General features: G+C 37.9%; 1 protein-coding gene across 3 annotated transcripts; it reads right to left on the reverse strand.

Moving 5' to 3' along the window:
• Positions 1-761: 761 nt before the first annotated feature.
• LOC131257795 (nuclear pore complex protein NUP85) lies at positions 762-19,659 on the reverse strand. 3 transcript variants are annotated; one of them, XM_058258701.1, is made up of 19 exons: positions 19,168-19,659; positions 18,316-18,418; positions 15,509-15,628; positions 15,268-15,351; positions 14,379-14,450; positions 14,197-14,253; positions 9,064-9,183; positions 8,701-8,901; positions 7,397-7,507; positions 7,268-7,305; positions 6,931-7,087; positions 4,257-4,358; positions 4,080-4,136; positions 3,718-3,864; positions 3,440-3,510; positions 3,216-3,303; positions 2,501-2,557; positions 1,669-1,875; positions 762-1,154 (listed from the first exon to the last, which is right to left on the reverse strand). In XM_058258701.1, the coding sequence occupies exons 1-18, from the start codon at positions 19,548-19,550 to the stop codon at positions 1,681-1,683; spliced, it is 2,163 nt and encodes a 720-aa protein (XP_058114684.1). In that variant the 5' UTR covers positions 19,551-19,659; the 3' UTR covers positions 762-1,154; positions 1,669-1,680. The 3 variants fall into 3 exon arrangements, with proteins under 3 accessions (XP_058114684.1, XP_058114691.1, XP_058114679.1); XM_058258708.1 differs by having other exon boundaries at positions 1,625-1,875; positions 15,509-15,619; positions 19,168-19,657; XM_058258696.1 differs by having other exon boundaries at positions 1,625-1,875; positions 19,168-19,657.
• Positions 19,660-23,809: the final 4,150 nt, after the last annotated feature.

A 23,809-nucleotide genomic window follows, 5' to 3' on the forward strand; every position in this document is an offset into this window, starting at 1 on the left:
GAAAAATTAATTTTGGATGGTTGGTCGGTCGCCCTGTACAGTAACGACCATCTGGGATGATCAGGTAGGCTAGTAGATTGGTCAATTTTGGAGTGGTTGCTTGACTTGGGCACTTAAGACTGCATCATGACTTACAGCCTCATCATATCTATTCATCAACAGGCAATGGTTATGAGCCATCCCCCCACACCCCCCGCCGCCCCCACAAAAAAAAAAACCTGAAGAAATTAAGGGAAAAGAAGTGGGAAAAAGTGAACTTAAGCTATGGAAGCATTCATTACAAGCGGGCCTAGCCATCACAGTAATGGCTGCCCCATTGAACTGTCAAGATCATCCATAGATTCCCAGTCGAGATGGTTAGCAACACAAAAAACTGCAACAATCGTGAGACAGCCGATTGTCTGATACTAAAAAAAAATCTCCCAGATTTGAAGATACTAAACCTTTGATCAATGGCCAGCAATCTGTTGTTTACATAAATTAAACACAACAATAGCCCACATTTGAAAGGTCAGATGTTCCAATTTGGGATTCTTGGGCAATCATTCATCCATAAGATAAATGATCTGTATTCACAAACCAATGTAGGGAATCATGGGTAACTTTTTTTTTTCCCCTAATTCAGAAGAATTTTCGGCAGTCCTATTTCACAATGCCCATAAATGCCTTCTCTGCATGCCAATACCATGCAAGGCAAATGATTACTCAAACTAAGAAAATGAAACCACTCGCCCACCCTGCAATAGCTACAAACTGATGCATACACACGGAGTATCATATAGATGCATATCCAGTGTATGAAAGATACATGCCGAGCAGCGAATAATGAAGTTCACTCCTAACCAAATAACAGAACAATGAGTACATACATGCAAGATATGCTTAATGGATCTATAGAAATTACATTGACTGACACCCTAATTGCTGCAGGGACAATGATAGAATAGATTTCAATCCCCTCAATCATCCAAAAGCCATAGATACATTGGCAAGAATGACTGTCGTACTAATGACATACTCTTGTAGAAGAAGCAGACAATCTTTAGGAGACATTTTCTACTCTCTAATTCTCTATCTTTCCAGATACTGGAAACATAACATCATATATGAGCTCTTGCCCATGATTTGGAGGTCAGGTCATAATTCATGTCATCCTGCAAATGGTTTATAGAGGTGGCTTAGAGCATAATTAAAGTTCAGTGATGTTCAAAATTGCTAAGAACCCTGCTTTGGAGATCAGTGGAGGCAATTGAAAAGTATCAGGGCAGCATCTACCAGCATGGCACAGATTTGTGAGATCCAGGGCATTTGTCAGGTGAGGGTCCACCGTGAACATTCCCTGGCCCAAAAACAGGGCCATTCATTCGTTAGGTAGCCCACATCATATATCAAACGTAGACCGTTGGACAAGTTTTTAGTCAATTTCTCATATGCATGAGGCCAACCTGATGAATGGACCAGCCTTATTTTTTAGACCACAGTATGTTCAGTGGGTTCACAGGATGTTAGCCCGATCTTCCCAGCCACATTTGAAGATGTGCTGAAAAGATTCTCAATTGCATTCACATTTCTCAATGGGTACTTGGCGATGGAATTCTTGGCGTTTTGATAGGTGCATAAATACCAGCAAGAGCAGCATGAGAGGCAAGTACGGAAGCTGTAAATTACGGAGATTAGAAGTCACTCCTCGAGAATAGCCCGGCCGAGATTTGTGGCCAGAGCCAGTCTGACAGAACTCAGGGCCTGAGGCGGCAGGTCAGCATCACAGAAATCTGGGCGAAGCCTAGCCAAGGACAGCTCTTGCAGTTTGCCCAACAACAGGTTGGTTTCGGAAACATTCAGCAGAGGTCGCTCCCGCCAGTTAAGAAATTTCAACTGAGTACACACGAATTCAGTTAGCAAGTGAAAACATGCATACACATGAAACAACCTGCTGAGACATTGCATTTGAACATCTGCCGCATCTAACCATTTACATTTGATTTTTCAACATTTCACAGAAAATCTGAATAAATAAAAACTGAGAAAATATTGTAATATAATCAAATTGATGAATAAAGCATCGGCAGCCAAAAATAAAAAGATTGTCTACACAGAGTGCACTGAGAGTCAATGCACACACAATCTCCCCCTGTCCATTAATCTTGGGCAGGAATCTTGACACACTTGAAAATTCTCATTTGAAATGCTCGTATATTCTAGCCATCCATCTTTTAATGCTGTAAGATATTGCATGCACTGACTCTCAGTGTTCAGTGTGTGCATTGAAGTCGTGCTCGTAAGAAAGGTTACTCTGAGGATAAAAAAAGATGATTACCAATATTCATGAAAAAAAAAAAAAAACGACTATTACCTATAAAAAAAATAAAGCAAGAAATCCCTCATCTTCATTTAATATTTAATCACCCTGAGCATTTTATCTAGTATTTTATAGCTATAGGCAGGCCTTGGACAAATGATCTTTTAACAAAAGGCTCAGGAATGCTATGTCACAACTCACCGAATCATGAAGAAGAGGCAGCCAGAAACGCTCTGGTGTTGATGGGTTCTTCATGAGCTGCAAACAATAACACAAAGGAATTGCCATCAATGCAGCTTTTTAAGGATTGCATTCATATCAAGGCAATGACCTCAAACTCCTCCATCACCAGACAAATGCAAGATCCAAGAGAGCTTATCCCTTTGAAGAAGGGGACTTACAAACTCCTCAAAATCTCTCTATGACAAACCAAAATACAATGCTGAAAATGTATTACTAAGAAGAATGAACTGAATAACCAAAATAAAATGCTGAACAAAAGGCCCATATGCACTGGTAACAGGGCAGACAACAATCTCCACAGGTTAAGCGAAATGTTTAACCTAGGAAAGAGACCTGAGCAGTAGTCAACCAGATTCGACATTCATTTCCTATCCCAGATACAGACATCCCACAAAATTTCGAAGACAGAGACACCCATTCTATGATTGACCCTTTGATTTTCTCAATCAGTGGTTCTGAAGAAATTTGGACAGCCTTGAAAATTCTATTGCTGGTAACTGCAGAATCTTTTAGATGCAAAATTTTATCTAGGCCATCTAGTGCTGGATAGTACTCATGCTAGAGCTTTTAGACATGAAAATGTGTCCATATCCAATACCATATTCCTACAAGAAAGATAAAAGCATGAAATTATAGGTTTCATTATATGAGAAAGTCACCATTGTGCATATACCAATATAAGAGAGTCTATAGCTTGTCGAGCAGCATCAGAAGCCTTTTTATCTTGAACCTTCTGAAGGGATTTCTTGAAGTCCCTATACCTAATAGTCATATCAAAGGTTAGAGGTGGTGAAAGAAGAATTGAAAACTGAAGATAATAACTCGTCCACCATGTATCCATCATGTACTGCGACTAGATATATAAATAGAGCATGAGAAGAGAAGATAGAGAAGTACTTGTGAAGAAACTCAAGGCCACCAGCGGTCCTGGCTTCTGAACCCATTAATTCAATCAATCCTTCCCATTGCTGTTGTAAAGAGCAGAGAAAAAAAGATGCCATCCAAAAGCCAAGAATTCAATCAGCCATGAAGTAGACACCATCCAAAAGCCAAACTATGCGACCTTTTGTGACATATTGGAGCATCATTGCATATAAACCTTTCTAAGGTGCCATCCTCTGTTTAACTCATAGAACCAAAACTTTCAGACCAACCCAATTCCAGATAAAACTTACCTTGAAACTATCATCAGAAACTGACTTTCCGACAAACTCGAACAGCTGTTGAGCGATTCTATTGAGCCGAACTTCATCCTGAGCTTGCTTGAGCCAGAAAACTCCAGCCCCTTTCCTACCATGTTTCCAGTGATGCATTCCAGCTATCTATTCAATGAAATACTGGCACTTGAATAGGAACATCATTTGTAAATAAAGCACATTCTTGCCAGCTTTCTCCGCATCAATCAATCAAGCAGTCAAAAGAAATTTTCGAATTTCATGTATAATAAAATGAAATAGAAAGGAGTTCTGGGAGAGCTTGTTTGTCTCCTCTACAAAGTGAAAGAATCAAGTGAACCCGCTTTCGAGTCTGGAAATACCTTCATAATGCTTAAGCTGATGTTGTTGAGTTCGTATAAACGGCAAATGTCTAGAGTCTGCTCAAGATGCACATTTTCCAATTTAGTCAGAAACATAACTCAAGAAAAAAGTCAAATACCAAACATGAGAAAAGGCATCTAGAAACAGACTTGGTCAATAGACCAACTTCAATTCACCTTTAGCATCATCTGATTGTGTTGTACAGGCTGTGCATACAACAAAATCTCCAACAAACCCAAACCTTGCTTTTTGCATGATGCTAAATAAAAAGGAGCAATCTGTACGGACGGAACAAAGACAGGGTTATCAGAACTCAGTGAAATACCCTGGGGAGAACATTAGTGGGAAAAAAAAAAAAAGATACTGGCAAGCATAGGATAAAACAAAAGGTTTACGCTAGGTTTGGATGATTAAAACGCATTTAACTTGATATAATATCTCAAACAGAATATAAAAGTAAGCATGCTGCAAAAAAACTAAACATACAGGACAACTTGATCTTCTTCTTACAAATTGTAACACGAAACCGGTGTTCAATGTGTCAATAGTATTGGATGATATATTGGTAGATACTATTGACATCACAACCAATATGAGATACAGGGAGAATTGAAAATTCCCCCATATCCCTGGATATATTGCATATATCCTGTGATATTTTGTGATATGATGATATCTTGTATTGACAATACAGTTGGTACGTGTCATTGATACTCAGTGTGTTTGAGAAAAAACAAAAAAAAAACATTTCTTCTAAATATTTGTTGGTGAAATTGTTCATAGCTACATTTAGGCAATTCCACTCGAGTTGTTTACCAACAAATCTCCTTTTTTGGTGGAGAATTTGTGATCTGCAAGCTCTTGCACGCAGCGTTGTGTCCATAGACATCAGTGATGGGTAGGTGAGATCTTCTTCCATGCCACATTACGGATATGGATCATATGGATATGGGATGACCAACTCAAGCGCTATGGCATGTGTCGCAGTCATTCGTCTATGGATATGGTCAGGAGCATGCCTACGGATACGGATGTGGATATGGCTACGGGAAGATGTATCCAATATACTCAGATGGGTATGGAGGTGCCCCAGCCACAGCCGATGATCAGAATTATTGTCTCTATGCATTGTGCACCCATGGGCACATTGGTCTAGTTTGGAGAGGATGAGTACCAGCAACACATTAGACAGTACATGGCTTGGTACCATCAAGTAACGAACTGTCGTGCATATAGACATAATCCCTTTTTTTTTCAGATATTTAACAGAAATAGAAAAACATGAGTAAATGCACTATGTCATTGGGGGATTTAAGGGTGGGAATCAGCAGTCATCATCAACTGGTTTTGTATAAAACCTGTGGATAGCTTTAAAAACCCGTTTTGATTTTATTTTTATATTGTGATCTTATATATTAAAATCAGCCTTTTTCTACACCTTTTTTTCCTGTCAAAATCATATTAAATCCAAACACTTCATTCACCAACTTTTTGGCATTTTCGTTTCTTTACCAAACTTGTAACCATTTTCTTCATGATTAGGAGCTAAACTAAACCCGAATTTTTCTCATACACTTGTAACCATTTTATTCATGATTAGGAGCCATATGGTAATTTGCTACTATGGTCAAGATTGGACTGAGTGTTGGAACAAAGATTCCTTTTGATCTTGGACGAATTAGATTCATCTATGGAAATACACAGCTTGTTCTCTACATGGATGAGCTAGGTTCATCAATAGAAACTAGCATTGGTAACATGAAAAGCTTCTTCTTCGTTTGAAAACTGCAATTCTTTTGAATTCACCAGTCCTATGACATGGTATTTCCATCTTATGTTAACCCGTCAAAACAATGGCCCACACATTAGCTAAGTTCAACTGCCTCTTGGTAAAGGGAAAAAGCTGGTGTCCAATTTGTGGTTCACTTGGAGATTGAATGCTTCTAAGGTTATAAGGTAAGCCTACTTTCATGAAAACTAATCATGACAGCCAACAAAACATTTCTACCTCAAGCGATCAGGCAATTATGATCAAAAGATAGCTTGCAAGAGCAAATAAACGTTTCAGGGCCATATATAATGAACTAATCACCTGTGATCGGCTGTAGGCTAACTGACAACCCACTTTTACAAGCATCTTGCCCTTAAAAATATCTTATATTTTCGAGGTAAAGGTAGGAACAAAGATTCAGAAAGCATTAAAAAAGCAGGTTGTAGCGCACGACCAATCACAGGTCATCAGTACTCTAATATAAAATGTACAAAGTAAATATCATATGAGATTAATGTGGCAGGATAAACTAACCTCGGCACCAATCAAGAATTAGTGGTGTTTTTTTCTTTTTAAAGATGGAATTACTATTTTCTACCAATCAAAATTAGCATCTAAACACTCTTAGCCTCCACCAATTCAAGCACATGAGATTACTTGGCATGGATCTCATTTTTTTTTTTTTTCACTGGAAAGATTCACTAAATCATGCACCAGGAAAGATTTCTGAATCATTTGTTTCAGCATCAAAATGCTGTCAGGGTTAATCATAAAGCCAGAACAGGTTTAAACAATGCCAACACAAGCATTACATGCAACAGTGTGCATCATTAGATATCCCTTTAGACTAAACATAAGCATCTCTGTTCATAAAAAACGTCCTACGCTGGTAATCAAGAAGCCTTAATTTTATATGCTCCCATAGTGGACAGAACCCACTGCATTCTGTACAAACTTGAAGCCTAAAGATCAATCACCCTGCTTCAAAGTGGTTTGCCAACTGCCTCAAGATTAATGAACTCCTATGCAAATGATTTTTATTTTTTATTTTTTTTTCCTTTTGAATGATGGATACTCACTTGCCAAGTTAAAGCATTAGAAGATAGAACTTGAGCATAGACAAGTCGATGGAGCTCCTCTATGTTGATTCCTCCCAAATTGTAGCGCTCTTCATGTAAAAGAACCTCAGCTTGCCTGTTATCGGCCATCAACAACTCTATAGCATGGACAACCATCCTGTAAAGAAGAAAAGATGTACAATTGAACATAAGCAAATAGTAATGATAGAATACCCCAGGCAATGGTCCAAATACATCCAGTTTATACTTGTCAACATCTCCACTAAAAAATTCCATGGATCAACCAAATAAAATTAAATAGAAACATATATAATCTGACAGAAGTTTTATGGCTCACCAAGGGCCAAATGATCTAGAGCATTCTGCCAGAACAACCTGAAGCATACAGAAAAGGAACACATCATTTAGCCAAAGAAACCACAATAATGGTGCATGTATGGTAACAGAGAACATAACCTCTTCTCACCTCAGTATTTTCCCCAAGAATTCCAAGTATAAGCCCCATCAATCTATGGGAGGTGGACACTGGTTTCAACTGCATGCATTTCTGAGCTAAGCTATGCATGCCTTCTAAACCCTGATACGATACAAGAAACTATATATCACTTATCAGAAAGGGGGGAGAGAGAGAGGGAGAGAGAGAGTACAGATGTCTACCTCAATTGTCAAAAACAAGAAAAATCAAGAAAGATTGTCATTACTATAACATCAAAGGCCAAGCACAATACAGAAAGGCACACACTGAATCAAAACAGCTGCTGATGCTACAAATATAGATTTGAATAAAATCATCAAAGCATCAAGTGCACTCATAACATCCTTTAGAGCCTCAGTCAACACACAACTCCATGTTTCCTGAGAACCGGTTTTCTTTACAAGTTGTGTGATAGATAAGGAACTGAATTTGGCTAGTGGACTTGAGAAATCCCTCACTCCCTCAAACAATTCCATGTTTCCTGAAAACTGATTTTCTTTACAAACCGTGTGACAGATAAGGAACTAAATTTGGCTAGTAGACTTGGGAAACCCCTCCCCCTCCCCCTCCCCCTCCCGCAAACAACAAACAACTTTAAGTTTCCTGAGAACTGATTTTCTTTACAAGCTGTGTGACAGATACGGAACTGACTTTGGCTAGTCCCTCCCTCCCTCCTAAAAGGTTTGGAGACCAATCCATCTCCATAAAGCAGATCAGAGGGCTCTCTTATACAAACAGCCATGTGCCTCAAATAAACGCTTCCTCCAAAGCTTGATCTTCTTCTCTGCTAGCATCTTCGGTTCCTACGATGGAATTCTCTGAATGATGTTTGGAGGACTCAAAAATCATTCAGAGCTTTCAAGAATAAGGTTTTTATAGGCATGATATATCTGAAAAACAATCTGAGCAGATGACTCACTAGATGACTCGATTAAGTTTCCAACCATAAAATCACATGCTTAACCAACAACATACCAATTCAGCTAGAGGCAAATTAGTCTTTATTTAATGGGAAATCCTTTTTAGAATGCTTTAGCATTATCCATAGAAAAGGAATTTCTAGCATCCTCAATAGATGGCTGTTTGAAAAGGGAAGTCAGTGAAAAAAACAGTCAATTAAAACAAATGCACCCACTACTCAAGGTTCCTGAATCCAAGCAAATAAATTGTTAACAGAAAAATCGCTGTAGAAGAAAACATATCCTTCAAACTACACAAAACATTAGAAACTTGGCTGCAGAGCATCAAACAAGATACAAAACTTAAAGAACCAGTGGATGTTGATAGATGCTAACCACTGTGAATGGCCTAACATAGAGAAAGTGGGATATAAACAGCTCCATCCAATGGCACGTTGCAGCAGCAAGAATGCTAGTATTTCCCAACATGACTTGTAACAGATTCTTCAAACCTTCCTTGGTCTGTCGGTTTTCACATTGAATCCAAAATGCACTGCAGTCTAGCTTGGCTATTTGGCCACGCCACTTCTCCCAAGCCTGGGCAAGGGATGTAAAAGTATATGGCCAGCCACAAGAAAGGGCACAGAAACAGAATACTGTTAAGTACAGAACAGAAAATCACTGCAAGTACAGAACAAAAAAACACTGCAAGTACAGAACAGAAAAACACTGCATAGTGCATACAGAAGGCAATCATACCTTGATAAAATCTGGCTTGGTTTTAAAGCATTGACCTAATCCTTCAGCAGCTAACTTAGGACGCATGCGTGGCATTGTCGACACAAGAACAACGACTGCTTCCACCAGTCCGTTTTCTGTCTGTTCCGAGTACACACAGTCAGCATAGCATGCAGGTTTTTCTTACCGGATACTTCTGCTATAAATGGCCATCAATTGCTAAAGATATTCTGAGTTTTTCCCCCCCTCAAGTATAAATTTATCTGGAGCATTAGTTAATTCATGCATTAAATTAAACCAGTAGGGTGTGAGTGTAAAAGGGATTACCTATAAATGCAGGTGCATTTAAGAGTTAAGACCACCCTTCAGAAATTATTTGAGGGAAAAGGAGGCATAATGATTTTATATTATGATTGTAAAGACCAAAAAAATTATCATGCAGTGTTGACAATGTGTCAAGAATCTTGCAGGGTTTCTACCTGTGTCAAATGCAGCACCAGCGTCGACATACACGTTAAACAACTTTTTTTTTTTGAATAGTCACGAGATATATATTAGAAAAGAAACAGGAATACAAAAAAGGAGAAGAGGAAGTTCGCCAAGAGAGCAAACTCCACTAGACTCCAAGAAAGAGAAAATCACATTCCTTAAGACCCACTACATTAACAGCCCATTCTATCAATAAACGCTTGGCCTTGCTAGCTATAACCACTTCCAAATTAGAGGTGGCCCCGAAGCATCTCCCGTTTCTTTCTTCCCAAACCAACCACCAAATGGCAATAATGGCCATTCTCCATAAGCGAGTCTTTTGCTTGCCTAATCTAACCCCATGCCAAGCTTTAAGGACATGGGACACGGATCCAGGGAAGCACCACATGATGTTGAAGCGCTTAAGGAATTCTGACCAAATCCGGGAGATAAAAGGGCAAAAGAGAAGCAGATGATCAATCGATTCTCCATCCTTCACACAGCAGAGGCAGACATTCACTAGAGACATCCCCCTCTTTCTCAAGTTATCTATCGTGAGGATCCTCTTGTTTCCAACCAACCACCCAAAGGAGGCATATTTAGGAGGAACAACTGAGAATCAGAAATGGAGAGGATGAGGTACTAACTGCCTTCCTAAAAGTTCTTTATTCATAATGTCTCTTGTTGGCTCTCCAGCAGAATAAAAAAATCTAAGCAGAGAGGGACCAACTCTCAGACCCGCTAAAGATATTCTAAATCTTCAAGATGACTTTTTCCTATGCACTTCGAGATTTTACAACAACCAGATCGTTGTTAACGCCTAAATATGGCATATTTATCCCCTCTATCACATCACTTTTCCCATGCAAATACATGCTAATATGGCTTAATTAGATTGGTTTTCTATTGACAAGAAATTTGAGAGTCTAAGTCAATTTTGTGCTTAAAACACCGATTTAAAGCTCCAAAGAAATTAAAGAGAAGAATTGAAGACTTAAAGCCCAAGGGATGAAGATCAAGCATATTCAAGTATGTGGACCAAACGAGATCAAGTGGAAGTTGAATGATGCTTGAAAACAAGTGAAGAAATCAAGGAAACCAAGTCCTGAAATTTTAGGCCCAAAAAGACAGTTATGAAACTGCAAATTCAGATCGACAATCGATCGACAGACATGGCTGATCGATCGAAAATGGTTGAATTTAACAGAAAACTCGTTGGACAATTTCATGTAGGGGCATTTTCACACTAGGCTCGAGTGGAGTGACTCGTGGGATGTAGGGGCACACTCAGGGTGGGCGGCCCGTGTGAGGTGGTACCCATGTGATGTGGGGCCCACGAGAGGGGTTCGGCCGATGTCCTAACCTATGAGATGTGGAGCTTAGGCTATGAGATAAAGGGATTAATTCGCCATGATCTGGATTAATTCGCCATGATCTATCAGTTTGAGCTTTTAGAGCAAGTGGCTAATTGTCCCGCATCACAATTTTTGGACCTGTCGATGCATCAATGGGTAGAGTTCGATCGATCAGCAGTTAACAGATTTTTGAATTATGGTCACTAGAAGTTATCGGGATCCATCAATCGACGGTGGCGGTGACTGTATAAGTTCACAATTTTTCAAGGGCAATGTGGAAATCTAATTTATTTGAAGGATTGTTTTAGATGTTCCTGGGCATCTCTAGGGTGATGGAGAGAGAGAGAGAGAGAAGGCTTGGGTGGAGCGGCAACAACGCCACCCTACCTCAATTTCCTTCCGAGTTCTAGTGTGTGTGTGTGTGTGTGTGTGTGTGTGTGTGTAAGAACTATGACTAGCTAATCTCTTAGCTAACGATAAGGGGTGAAGCTTTCTAGTTAGTTTTGATGTTCTAGTTTGTCGATTTATACATTGGATTTGAATAATGATTAATTAATTGAATTAAATTTAAATTTACTTTAAAGCTTTTGGATTATTTATTTCTGGATCTGTTGTGAACTTAGGGTACATCGGATGCTTTGAAGTGCAATTGCTTAGCTTGATTAGAAAATAAATCAATCTGTAAAATTCCTTGATCTAGTGTAGACTCCAGGCACAATAGATGCTTTGAATTCCCTGCGATTGATGTCTGAGTGCTTCGTGAGAGAATCGTTCAATTAAAATCATACTTTATTGTATGCTTGTGATTAATTTAACTATTTAATCTTCCGATTATAACAAATTAGAATTCAATTCTAATTGAGTTATAAAAGATGAATCAATGAATTAAACATTGAGATGGCTAGAAGTGAATCCCTAGATCCTTAGTGTTTGCTATTATTGTTTTTAACCCATCTTAATTCGCTGGAATTCTTAACCTTACTTTAGACTAATTCTATTTGTGTTCTCACATTCTTTGTGGATCGACCTCAGTCTCACCGAGTTATTACTACTGCGCAGTATTGCACTAGGGATTATTCAACAACATTACCATATTTTTGTTCCAACTATCCAAAAGACAACAGGAATTACACCTCGAGTTTGAAGCACAAATGGAACTTTTTTTTTTTTAATCCTAGTTTCTACACCTTTGGGCACTCAGCCAAATTCCTTCGCTGAATTGTCTTGATTGCATGTTTTGCTCTTGAAAACAAACTAGAGTTATTAGCTTATCTTTCTTTTCTGGTGATATGGTATGTCCAGCATCCTTTCAACCTAAATCCAGGGCACAACAGTTCTTCCATCCATCAAACAAGAAGCTATGCAAATATTGTTTCCTTTTATGTTCCATTGTCAAGTGGCTCGACTATCACTCCATGCTCCCCTTCATTGGTAGAATGCAACAGTGCTGATAAGGTGCATTATAGGGCTTGCATGTGTAGGCATGTGAATCATGTTGGTAAGCATGTATTGGTGGGTTGCCACCTATTTTGTGCAGGCAACCACTCGAGAATGACCTTTCATGTGAGTGGGTGCTTCATGCTTAGTGGTTTGCCTTGGAACTGCCCCTCCACAACCCTACTTTGCTTGCTCACAGTTTGCAGCATGCATGCAATAGCTTGGCTGGGGGTCAATGGCATTTGAGTGGAGTCAATGTGAGCCTCTGCCATGGCCGATTCCAAGAGCTGGGTTAAAATATGGTCAAAAGCTTCTTCAAGTAATTGCCAACATGGTCCCTCCATCACCTGATTCTCAACAAAATACACCAAATAGATCATGCCTCACCAACACCCCCCAAATGTTTTGTACACAGCCCAACAACCTCAACTATTTGCCACTCATAATATCCAAACCTTACCTACGGCTGGGCAGTGAGATCAAGTTGATCTCAACTATTATGAGGAAGAAACTCATCTAGCTGCACCAAACTCAACAAGAGCAAAACTGCAAAAGTGTTTGTGGATCAATAAGAAAAGCATTTAAGAAACATTGAAGATAAGTGGAAGAAAATGCAGGAAGTGGATTTCCGCCCGACAAAGTTCACATGTAGATCGGCAATTGTTGACATCATTGGAGCAGTTGTGTGAACTTTTTCTCAACCAATATTCTTATAACTTTGATGCAAAACCTAAGAAGGGTGACTATTAGCCTTGGGTCAACAAAATAATGAAAGTTGTCGTGCCTATATTGAGCATGGAGAGTTATGACTACTCAAATGTAGGAAAAAACAGGGGAAGAGGAACAAATGGAATTGATAGTCCAATCTGCTCATCCAAGTATTTCAACCTTTTTTTATCATTCATTATCAACCCAATTTCCATGTCTCAAATGAATCGGATGCAGAATTGAAGCTACCATCAAGGCTGGAAAGCAGATCTTGCAGCCTTTTCCCCTGCAAATGATGAGCACAATTTTATAAAAGGGCAAAGGTGATACCAAGACCAACGAAAACAGGGGAACCCACTGCTCTAAGGAGATCACAACTACAAGTCAATCAACATTTAAGCCTTATGAGTCATCTATACCATCATCTTCTCATTCACCACAATAACATGATTCTTCAGAGCATGTTTCTCAAACATTGGGAAAGCAGAATCAAACTAGGGAAACCAGAGCCCAGAGTACACCCTTGGCATTGCCATAAAACAAAATTTTAACTATTTTGATTGAAAATAAATTGATTTTGCTGAAGCAACTGCAGCCACCACCGAACCACTTGCCCCGACATTATGATGCTAATGTGTAGTATCCATCATGTTGACACCTAGAAACCATGGTGTGCCGTAAAGGTAACGGTGGTAACCGTTACACGTTATGGGGTCGTAACGGCTGTAACAGCCATTATGGAAAAAACTGACTTGTAATCACCGTTAACAGCACGTTAGATCCCCTATAAAGGCCATAATAGCCCCAAAATGGTCTATTACGGGACATATACAGGTTTTTCATATTTTTTAATCAATATTACAGGGCAGATATAGGTTTTTCAGGGGTTTTTTCAATAAATAAAAAAATAAAAAAGAGAGACCGTAACGGCCGTAATAGCCGTTATGCCCCGTATCGTAAAGGTAACGGTGGTGGCCGTTACGGCCACCATTACCGTTACGGAACACCTTGCTAGAAACAGCTTGCAGTTTCTTGGTTGGATACTAACCATGAAAATAACTTAGTGACTGTATCTAGTTTTACATTCATGAAGTGCATGGGAAACATTTTGTTTGATAAATCATAGTCTTACATTGATCGATCATGGCTAATAATAAGGAATCAGCATTGTTACAGTGTTACAAACCTCACGATGGGCAAGCTGATCCAGTTGATAAGACCCATGCAATCTCAATAGTTTCACCTGCAAAACAGCTCTATAAATATTTTTTTACCGATGTTCCATAATTGGCATTGTGTTGATCTTCCCATAGTTCCTGAGTGCAGATGAATAATTTGGCAGAAAGGCAAACCATTGAAACTCCTTACCACAATGTCAAGCCAACCAACTGCCAGTGCTGATGACATCCCTTCCCAGTATTCAGGATCATCCTCAACAATCTGTATGGTATAAACCAGTCAATACAGCTATTGCTTTTCGTAAGATTAAGACCACATCATAAAGGTATATGCAACCAAGTGGATGTCAGTGCATAAAGGAAGCAACTTCAAAATGCAAAGTGAGGCAAATCTGCAAGAAAAATATACATAGCATCTAGTGAAGTGGACAAATAGAGACTAGAGAGTGAAGCAATAAAGAAACTATATCTAAGCAATCAATCAAAGAAATAACTCAACAAGTTTAAATCAGCATCAAAGAAAGCACAGAATCAGGGAAACTTGGAGCAAGATTCTCTCTGAGTAAGAAGAATATTATTTCAGGCCTAACAGATCTAAGAGCTTGATCAAGCTTTTTTTTTTTTAAAAAAAGAAGGGTTTCTCTCCTTTAGAAACTTGACTCATAGAAACATCTATATAAATGTATTGAAGTATTAAAATATTATATTTAAATAATAAATGTCAATTATTTATGTTAATAATCCCCAAAATAAGGCAACCTAAAATTTATTATTTACAATAACATATCCCCAAAATAAAGATCAAGAATATCCGACCTTAAAACTAGTTTTTCATGGAGCCATATCAAATAGAATGCTACACATGTCTGCGACCCCATGTGTCGAGAGGGCACCATTCTAAAAGTGCCATGTCCTTTTTACATGGTTTCTATTTTTATTTTTGCATTGACTGTTTCTTTCATTATAAAGTCCAGTAAATAAGCTGCAATGCTTAGCTTCAGTTCTTGAATATACATTCCAGACAATGTCACTAGAGAAGAAGCATGGTTCCTTTGCAAGGGATTTATTCCAAGTCAAACCTGTAAATTGACAAGTTTCTTCTGCAGGTTCACAAGCTTTGAATGAACAGTTGACTCTGTCCTGGAAAGGAGACTATCATAATCCTGCAGAAAGAAAGTATAGTCAGTTTTTTGAGGAAATTAAAACATACAAGTCCTTTTTCATAGCAATAGATGCTAAAAAGGAGAAAAAAAAATTTTTAAAAAAAATTAAAATCTAAAAGCAATAGTGCCATGAAAGCACAGGAAGAAAGATCATTACTGCTAACCAATCAACAAGGTGCTCTGGGAGCCAAGACAGCAATTGCTTGTCCACATAAAATATTTCCAACAGCTCCCATGCTGCCTTCAAACAGGTTGGCTCCTCATCTGACTGCAGAAACTGGGCCTTTTCGGTTAGAAACTGTACTTTTTCTCAATCTTATTTAAAAAATAATAAAAAAAAGAAGTAAAAAAGAAGATAAAGACGAGCATAGAATAAACTATGAAAGCATTCTCATAAAAATGCAATTTTTATAAATTATAATCACTTGGCGTCATGGTTTCAATAATAGCCAGTATATTGGTTTATACTAGTAATGGCACCCCTACTACATAGCAAGGTATACAAAAATGATTGCATAACGGCATAGGCTGTCACCTGATACAGGGTGGTAACGGCCCGCATGAAAAAATTCTAACCATAACAGGCCCATAACGTTCCATTATGACCATGTATAACGGCCCAAGGCTGTTATGACCATATTAGTCCCCTTTGGGGGGCTTCTTTTTTTTTTTTTTTCATTTTTTCCTTCTCTTTTTGACATTTTTTCTTATTGATATTATTTTTAACCCATTTTCAACTAGATCTTTGAAAATTTTGAAGATTAAGACACTTGATTTAACCCATTTTCTAATAATAAAATATCCGGGACCGAATTTAGGAAAAAAAAAAAGGTAAAAAATCTTTTTAAAAAATATATATATTTTTCCTCAATATAAATGTATTGATTCAACATTATATTACCAAATTGACCAAATCTTGTTAGATTTATGTTCGATCTAGACATGTTTCTTTTCTTTTCTTTTTTTTTCTTTTTTTTTTCTGGTTTTTAATATAATTTCCAAAAAATAAAATATTTGGTTTGTACTATGTAGATTGTTCAAATACATGTATGGCATTTAGATATACAAATACATCTACTAAATCAGTGTTTTTCAACTCCTTTTCCATTTTTTGGTTTTTTTTTTTTTTTTGTAAATTTGGGTCCTTTTTTCGAATGAATGGTGGCGGATTTTTTTCCCCCTCATGGATATGCATTAGTGGGATAAATCCTATGGACTACATGAATTTTGGTACATTTTGGAGACATTCAAGTGCTCGGAAATTGGCACGACACTAGTCATCCAAATTTTATTTTATTTTTTCCTCAAATTTCTTGATGGAAATGGTGTCAGATGCCGTTTTGAGGCATTTGAGTGAACCCAAATCAGCTTGACATATTTATCCAAATTTGATTTTTGAATTTTCCACAAATTTATATTGAATAACTTTTTAGATTTATATTGTAATTGTATAATTGATATTAAAATTTAAAGATAGGAGTTTGATGTTAGAATAAGCCTCTCAAGTAAATAATATCATTAGGCGACCGGAGACAACATTCTTACTAAAGAATGACCCATTACACCATCATTCTTTTTTGGAAGGTGATAAAATTTATAAACATGTCCAAACTAGAAGAGAATATCATTTGGAATCCTCTTTCTTTTTTTCTGATTTTTTCTAGTATTTTCACTTTTTTTCTTAAAAAACTTTGACCATTAAGGCTTGTAAAGTAACGGTTCAACCGCCGGTCATTACTGTTATTGAATAACCTGTACTATAGCATGGAGTGCTATCCCATTCCTCAGAGTCTGAATGTGGCCAATCTTTTTGGCCAGAACTGTCACCCATAATGGCATTATGATGTATAATATCATTTTGAAACTTTTTGTCAAGAGAAACAATGTGATACTATCATGGAGTACCTTGTATCTTAGCATGCCCAGTTCCAACCATAAACATGTCTTGCATATTAATCCAGGCCATCAGATAGAGCATGGGTTAAAATCTTACACTGATCAGATGATCATAGTCATCCAATCACTAGACATCAAAAGAACAGTTGAACAAAATGGTAAATGGTGCAAAATTGTTTATTGCTTTTATACATAATGCAAATCAAGGGCCAATTGAGGAAGCTATCTTACGCACCCACATTTACTTGCGTTTCATACATCTATAATGTTAGAACAACTGTACTAATACATACCGGCAAGTAATAATCACCAATTCAGCGAGTTATAATGGCCATTTACAAAATTAAATGGAAAAAAAGTCACACCCAACAGAACTGATATAAAGATCCATATCAGCAGTAGGGACTGGCTCATATGAGCTGGTACATTGGAACTAATCCCATGCATAGGTGTTTTTGGGTGCAGATTTGGTTAATATGAGATAACTAGAAATGTTAGCTAGAACTTAGAACTGTGTTGATTTGTAGAGTGAGTTCGTGCAAGTTGAAGGGTCTAAAAGGGCATAGGGAAGGAAAGTGCATGGGGAAGGAAAGAACGTCAGTAGAGGCAATAAGAAAACACTTAATGACCTATGGTTTAACTGTAGTCATGGCTCTTGATAGAGTGGAATGGTGGAAAAGGATTCATGTAGTTGACCCCAATTAGTTGGGATTAAGGCTTAGATAATGGCGATGATGACAATAAGAAATGTTAGTTCTATTGATATAATTACATTCTTCTTTTTTCTTCTTTTTTTCATTTTTCATTTTTCTTTCTTTCTTTCTTTTTTTTTTTTTAATTTTTTGAGAGAGAGAGAGATAACAACATACTTCATTCAAAAAGCATTGAGACTGCCAGAAAAAACTACAAAAACACACAAACAATCGAACCTGAGACTGGTTATTCACTCTAAATTAAGTCAAAAGTAACCCAACTTTGATGTTTAGACATCAAATTTCTCACAAAATAGTTATCGCAATTTAAGTAAATTGGAAATCCAACCACAGCTAAATGATGATGCAGAATCACCTTCATAACTGTCCTTGGGTCCTCGATCACTGACATTGTAGGAGGCTTTGGAGATCCTAGAAAAGAACTTATGTGCTTGCTGTACTCCAAAACATGCTGCCACCTGCTGGTCCCAGACAGATAGGTTATATTCATGTGCAAATGTAGAATCAATGCAGTGCGCACGCACACATGCATGCATCTACATGCATACGAAGACGTGCAAAAATAAGCATGGGTGACCCATAGTGACAAATTTCACTCTTGACAGTTTCTTAGTTCAAAAAGTTTCTCATGTGGTTTTCGGATTTTAAGGCTTTCCTCAAGATATTGTCGGAAAAAATCTTGCCGAAAATATAAAATTGAAAGTATTTGTTATAAAATTACTAAATCATTTTAAAATTTAAATATATGTGCATCTAATTCTTATTTAAAAAATATATTAAAAAAATCATGTTGATATCAAGACAATTTCACGATAGATTCGCGGATAATTAAAAACTAACGAGAATATGGAAATCTTGTATTAACAACACAATATCTTAATATTCCGCAGAAATATCGCAAGATTTTCAAAGTCTAGGTGATATTTGTCGCAGTGGTGCCACCTAGGATGCACGGCAGGTGAAAGTCATGCCAATTGAACAATCCGAACCGTCCAATCAATTACTCTAGCAAACTCAATGCCAACCATTGGCCATTTTAAAATTCCATTTTCAGCCAACGAACCACCATACAGAAGTTTCCATTTACAATGGATAACAGCAGAATATCAATTTGGGTAGTCATAACCAAACTCTAAAACTTATATAACTCAATAAAATGAAAGAAAAATATAGAAAAAAAAAAAGAAAAAAAGAAGCAAAGGATTACCACTCAGTGCGATATGAAGACGAACCAAACGGCATTTTCGACACTGCTGAGACAGAAATCCGCTGGCTCTGAAGGAGCGCGAAAGCTGGAGCCGATCCGTAAGCGATCCTCCGCTTCTGCGCGTCGTCGATTTCACCGTCTCCGGCACTGAGCTTCACCTCGACCACTTTCCCGCCGATTTCATCGCCGGAATCCTCGGCGCCGGATTCCGGAGATGGTTTCCGGAAGAAGGCGACGAGGAGGGAGTTTCCGCGGGACCAGGAGATGGAAAGGCGAGCAATTGGGGGTTTAAGACCATGGTGGAGAGTGTGGACGACCGGATCTTTAACTTCCGGCGAGAAAGGAACGAGAGAGTCGCCGGGATCTGACGCACGGCCTGGCATTTTGCCGTGGCTTGAGAGGAAGTAGGGTTGTGGGGTTTCTTCCGTTATTAAAGGGTTTTAGAAGGGCTTGCCTGAAGTGGAGATGAAAGGGGCGGAGCCGAAGGGTTTTTTAAAGGAGGCGAGGCTAACTTGCGCGTTGGGGGTAAATGCGCACCTCACCGCAATGTCAACGGGCCGGACGAAGCTCTATCAAGCCCATTCGGAATTTTTCAACATACACCCAAGCATGACCCAGCCCATGCAAGCCAAAATACTCTCACCTGAGTCCAGCCCAAAACAGTTATCTGGGCCCAAGTCCAACGGTCCAGTTGTAATTGAGAGGGAAAGATCAGAGGCGTAGGTTGGAATGGTAGCGTGAAGAGTAGATGGTGATTTTTATGGTATAAATTACAAAATTACTCTTACAAACCCTAATGGGTTGGCCCAAGCTGATGGGCTGTTGTACACCGTTCAAACCTGACTGACTTGAGGAATGGATATAAATTTTAAGCAAGAATCTGATACTCTATTCAGGCCTAGCCCAAGGCAGACGAGGCCTGAAAGCCTGATGGGACGTCCTGGCCCATAGACATGATGTGATTTTCCTATAGTCTTACCTGCCGCAAGTCCCACCATGGTGGGGTCGTTACTCTTGCCCTAGTGGTGGACTCACAAGAGTTTTAAACGGGTCATGGGTTCAAGTAGCCTCATGGGATGAAATCCCACCATGGCGTGCTTGGGGTGTGTCTACGGAAAATAAAGGTTAAAAACAAATACTTGTGGGGGTGTGTCTATGAAAGTAAAAGGTAAATAATAAATACCATCCCACCATTCATCAGTCATGTTAGGACATGAGCTCAAAAATAGGGCGCGCACACACACACACACAACCTCGGTCTCAATTCGGGGTGCTCACATCACCTGCCTGGTGATATGAGTAAGTTCATAAAGCTACAGAAGTACAAAGGAAGTGATGCGGTTGTGGCCACGGATAATTCAGTGTACCCCGTGAAGCACATGGGTGACCTTGCATTCTCGCCCTTCGAACGGAAATGCCCCTATATATATATATATATATATATATATATATATATATATATATATATATATATATATATATAATTTTGATTTATTTGTTTGCTAATTCGCTTCATCTTGTTCTAAGATCAGATGCGGTTGTAGATTGCCTCACTTTTGAGCTCATGTCTTAACCTGAGCTAGGAAAACTGATGGATTGAACGGATGTTGTTCACATAAAGCTTCCTTCACCAGGATTACCAAAAAGTGGGACATATATTGACCCTCGTGACAAATCTTGTTTTTGGCAATTTCTCCTAACGGCAATTTTCAAGAAGATATCCAGATTTTGATGTTTTCTTATGATGTCATTGGAAAATCTCACTCCAAATAAAATATTGAACATATTTATGATAAAGTTATAAATAATTTGAAAATTTTAAAGATATGGGTAAAAGTGAATTAATTTCAAATGCTGAATTTATTATGTTAAAATTGCAATAATTGCTCCATAACATTTCGAAAAATTAAAAATAGTCAGGGTTTCAAAAATCTTGTGGCATATCATGGTAATATTATTCGATGAATTTTTAAAAGGAATATGGTGAAATTTTAAAAATCTCCACGATATTTGTCATAATGAGTCTGACTGGCTCTAGTGTATCATTTTTCCATTTAAGGAGAGAGTAGTCATTCGATACTCTGGCTGCATATAATGCTTAATTGATCAATCCAATGCTGCGTTGGATATTTTCATTCCAAATCGTCCAACACATGTCCACTAGAGCATTAGAACATTTCTCTTTTAGATAGAGGGGGCTAGACTCCCTAATTAGTTTTAGCACCATTTGAAAGGGGTGGTGACTCATCCTCTTTTAGCGGCAGTGACGTATAGAAGCTATAAAGAACATGAAGATAGTGAGTTCAATTGTGGATGGATCATATCTCTAATATCACTCTGATCAAGCAATACTACCCATCCAATTAAAAGTTGCTAAGTGAATGTAATGGTAAAATGATGAGTTATCCAATTTTCATTATCTTGAATTGATAATTCACAAAGTAAGAGATTGGGAAAGATGTTGATCATAGAATTAGAGTTTAATAGATACAGCGGAGACGTGCATTTGGAGTTTTATCTTGATCTCCACATGCCAATCAAATTAAAGGAAGTTTTTACGCATTCCAGAGTGTGGCTTATAACCATGCAATGTATGCCATTAAAGAGTTACCACCATTTTTTAGATGATGATAAATTAATATGGGAGCCTATGCCATAAGTAAATAATATCCCATCATCACAAGCTCCCAATCAACAAGCATCATCACACACATCACATGGGCCAACACGCCAAGACGGTTAGACACCTGAGATTAAGGTAGGGGACGACAAGAAGATTATTATATTTAAAAAAAAAAAAAAAAACGTCTCTGTTTAATTAGAGAGCTGCACGTTTATATTAAATGTTGACTGATGATGAATTTCTCTAAATGGTCCATTCTTTTCATGCATGGTGGCCTACCAAGTAGACCATCTAATTTTCTATGTAGCCATTTTTGCCTTGTGAACCGACCTGACTCAGGATCATGATGTGTTGAGGTTATGTCTTGGAAAATCAATGTTTGTAGTCCTCACTTATTAATGATGTTTTTACTCATTCATTGTCTTGATTAATGTGTATAGAGCATGAAATTCATATTATGTAAATGGATTAGAGAAATAGACTCATCTGATTGTCGTTGAGGACTTCAAATTGGACATAATGCCCACCGGCTATAGGAGTTTTTGGTCAATAGATCTCAATACCTTATTTATCCATGACCACTTAGTAAGTTATAAGATAAATATGTAATTATTCTTATTTTTATCGTCCTATGTGAAGAACTGATAATTAGTAAGGATGAAAGGTCTCCACTATCGAGTATGATAATAATATTAGGAGCATGAGTGTGCTGTGAAAATAAGCTCCTGGTGTTAGACATTTATATATTGAGGATTGTTTCAAGTCTTTAGACCAAGAGAATTATCATACTTGGAATAAATCGACTCATAGATGTGCTTGCTTTGATTAATCCTTAAACATGAGGACATAAAAAAGTTAGTTTCTCGATGACATGTACTTTAGCTCATTTTATGAGATCATCTTACAGCTAACAAAAGTTGATGTATGTAGACACATACATTAAGGTTCAATTGAAGCTCACATGATTCAATAAAGGATCTACTAAGTTATCCAAGACGCTACTAGTAGACATATCTTATGGTTTGGATTGTGAACATTGTTTTATGGTTCTAAGAAATTATTGAAAAAGGTAATTATAGACGCTGGATGACAGGCGTATCGCACTTACAGGTGCCTTTTTCAGAGCTTTCATATGTATTTAGGATGTGGGGGTATTATATTTGACTTAGAGTTGCCACTGTTCAATTACTTGAATTTTCACAGTCAACTAAACCTTGTAGAAATATTAGGAGAAAGAATCCTTCCATTCAGAGTGAGATTGCCTGGCACGATATGGGCAATTGGATTGAGTGGTAAATGATGTAATTTTGAGCAAAGGTAAGGATAGAGCAGGTCATTCGATTCAACGTGATTGCCAATGCATGTACGCTGACATCATCACCCCCTCTAACCTCGTTGTAAAAGATGGCGAGTGTCTACGTGGCAGACGACACATCATGCGCCACCCACCACGTAGATGGGCCCATCTTTTTTGTGGGGGACCTCTTAGGATGGTATTTCCCTCCTATTCCACTTAGCTCTGCCTTATTGTGGTTGAAGTGTTAATGAGTTTGAACTTTGTTTTTAATTGGGCTTAGACTAAACTTTTAAGGAGATTCCTATTGTGCTCTGATCAACTTGTCAGGCATAGATGGGGTGCCTATTGTAATATGCATGCTTTTAAGATTTTATTCATTCTAAATCTTTGGTTGCATGTCATAGTGCCCTTGCATAGGAAAAAGGTCTTTTGAACCCAATGCTCAAGGGTTCATGAAGTATTGTAAAGGCCACAATTAGTCCATTAAAGCTTTTCTATTAATTAGTTGAGATTTTTTCAACCATTAACTTTTATTTTTTATCATTGATTTATTTTAAACTGCCCTTGAATCTAAAAATTCAATTATTAAGATTCAATAATCCGTGTCATAAGCTAGCATGGGATATTGGTTAAGAATGATGGGTCATGGTGAGTAAAGGGCTTTGGCCAATTGGGGTGTATGGTTAAAGTAGAGTTATAGACTCTTAATGTATCATGGCATA

Source organism: Magnolia sinica, chromosome 1 (genome assembly GCF_029962835.1).
Source record: "Magnolia sinica isolate HGM2019 chromosome 1, MsV1, whole genome shotgun sequence".
Lineage (NCBI taxonomy): Eukaryota > Viridiplantae > Streptophyta > Magnoliopsida > Magnoliales > Magnoliaceae > Magnolia > Magnolia sinica.

Bases quoted from the DNA above. Each gene is read 5' to 3' on its own strand.
- LOC131257795 (XM_058258701.1), bottom strand. From the start codon at position 19,550: ATGCCAGGCCGTGCGTCAGATCCCGGCGACTCTCTCGTTCCTTTCTCG. The intron at 18,419-19,167 runs GTAATCCTTTGC...TGGGACCAGCAG, and splicing joins TCTTCATATCGCACTGAGTG to GTGGCAGCATGTTTTGGAGT. The intron at 14,451-15,267 runs GTTTGACTTGGA...TATACCATACAG, and splicing joins AGAAACTTGTCAATTTACAG to ATTGTTGAGGATGATCCTGA.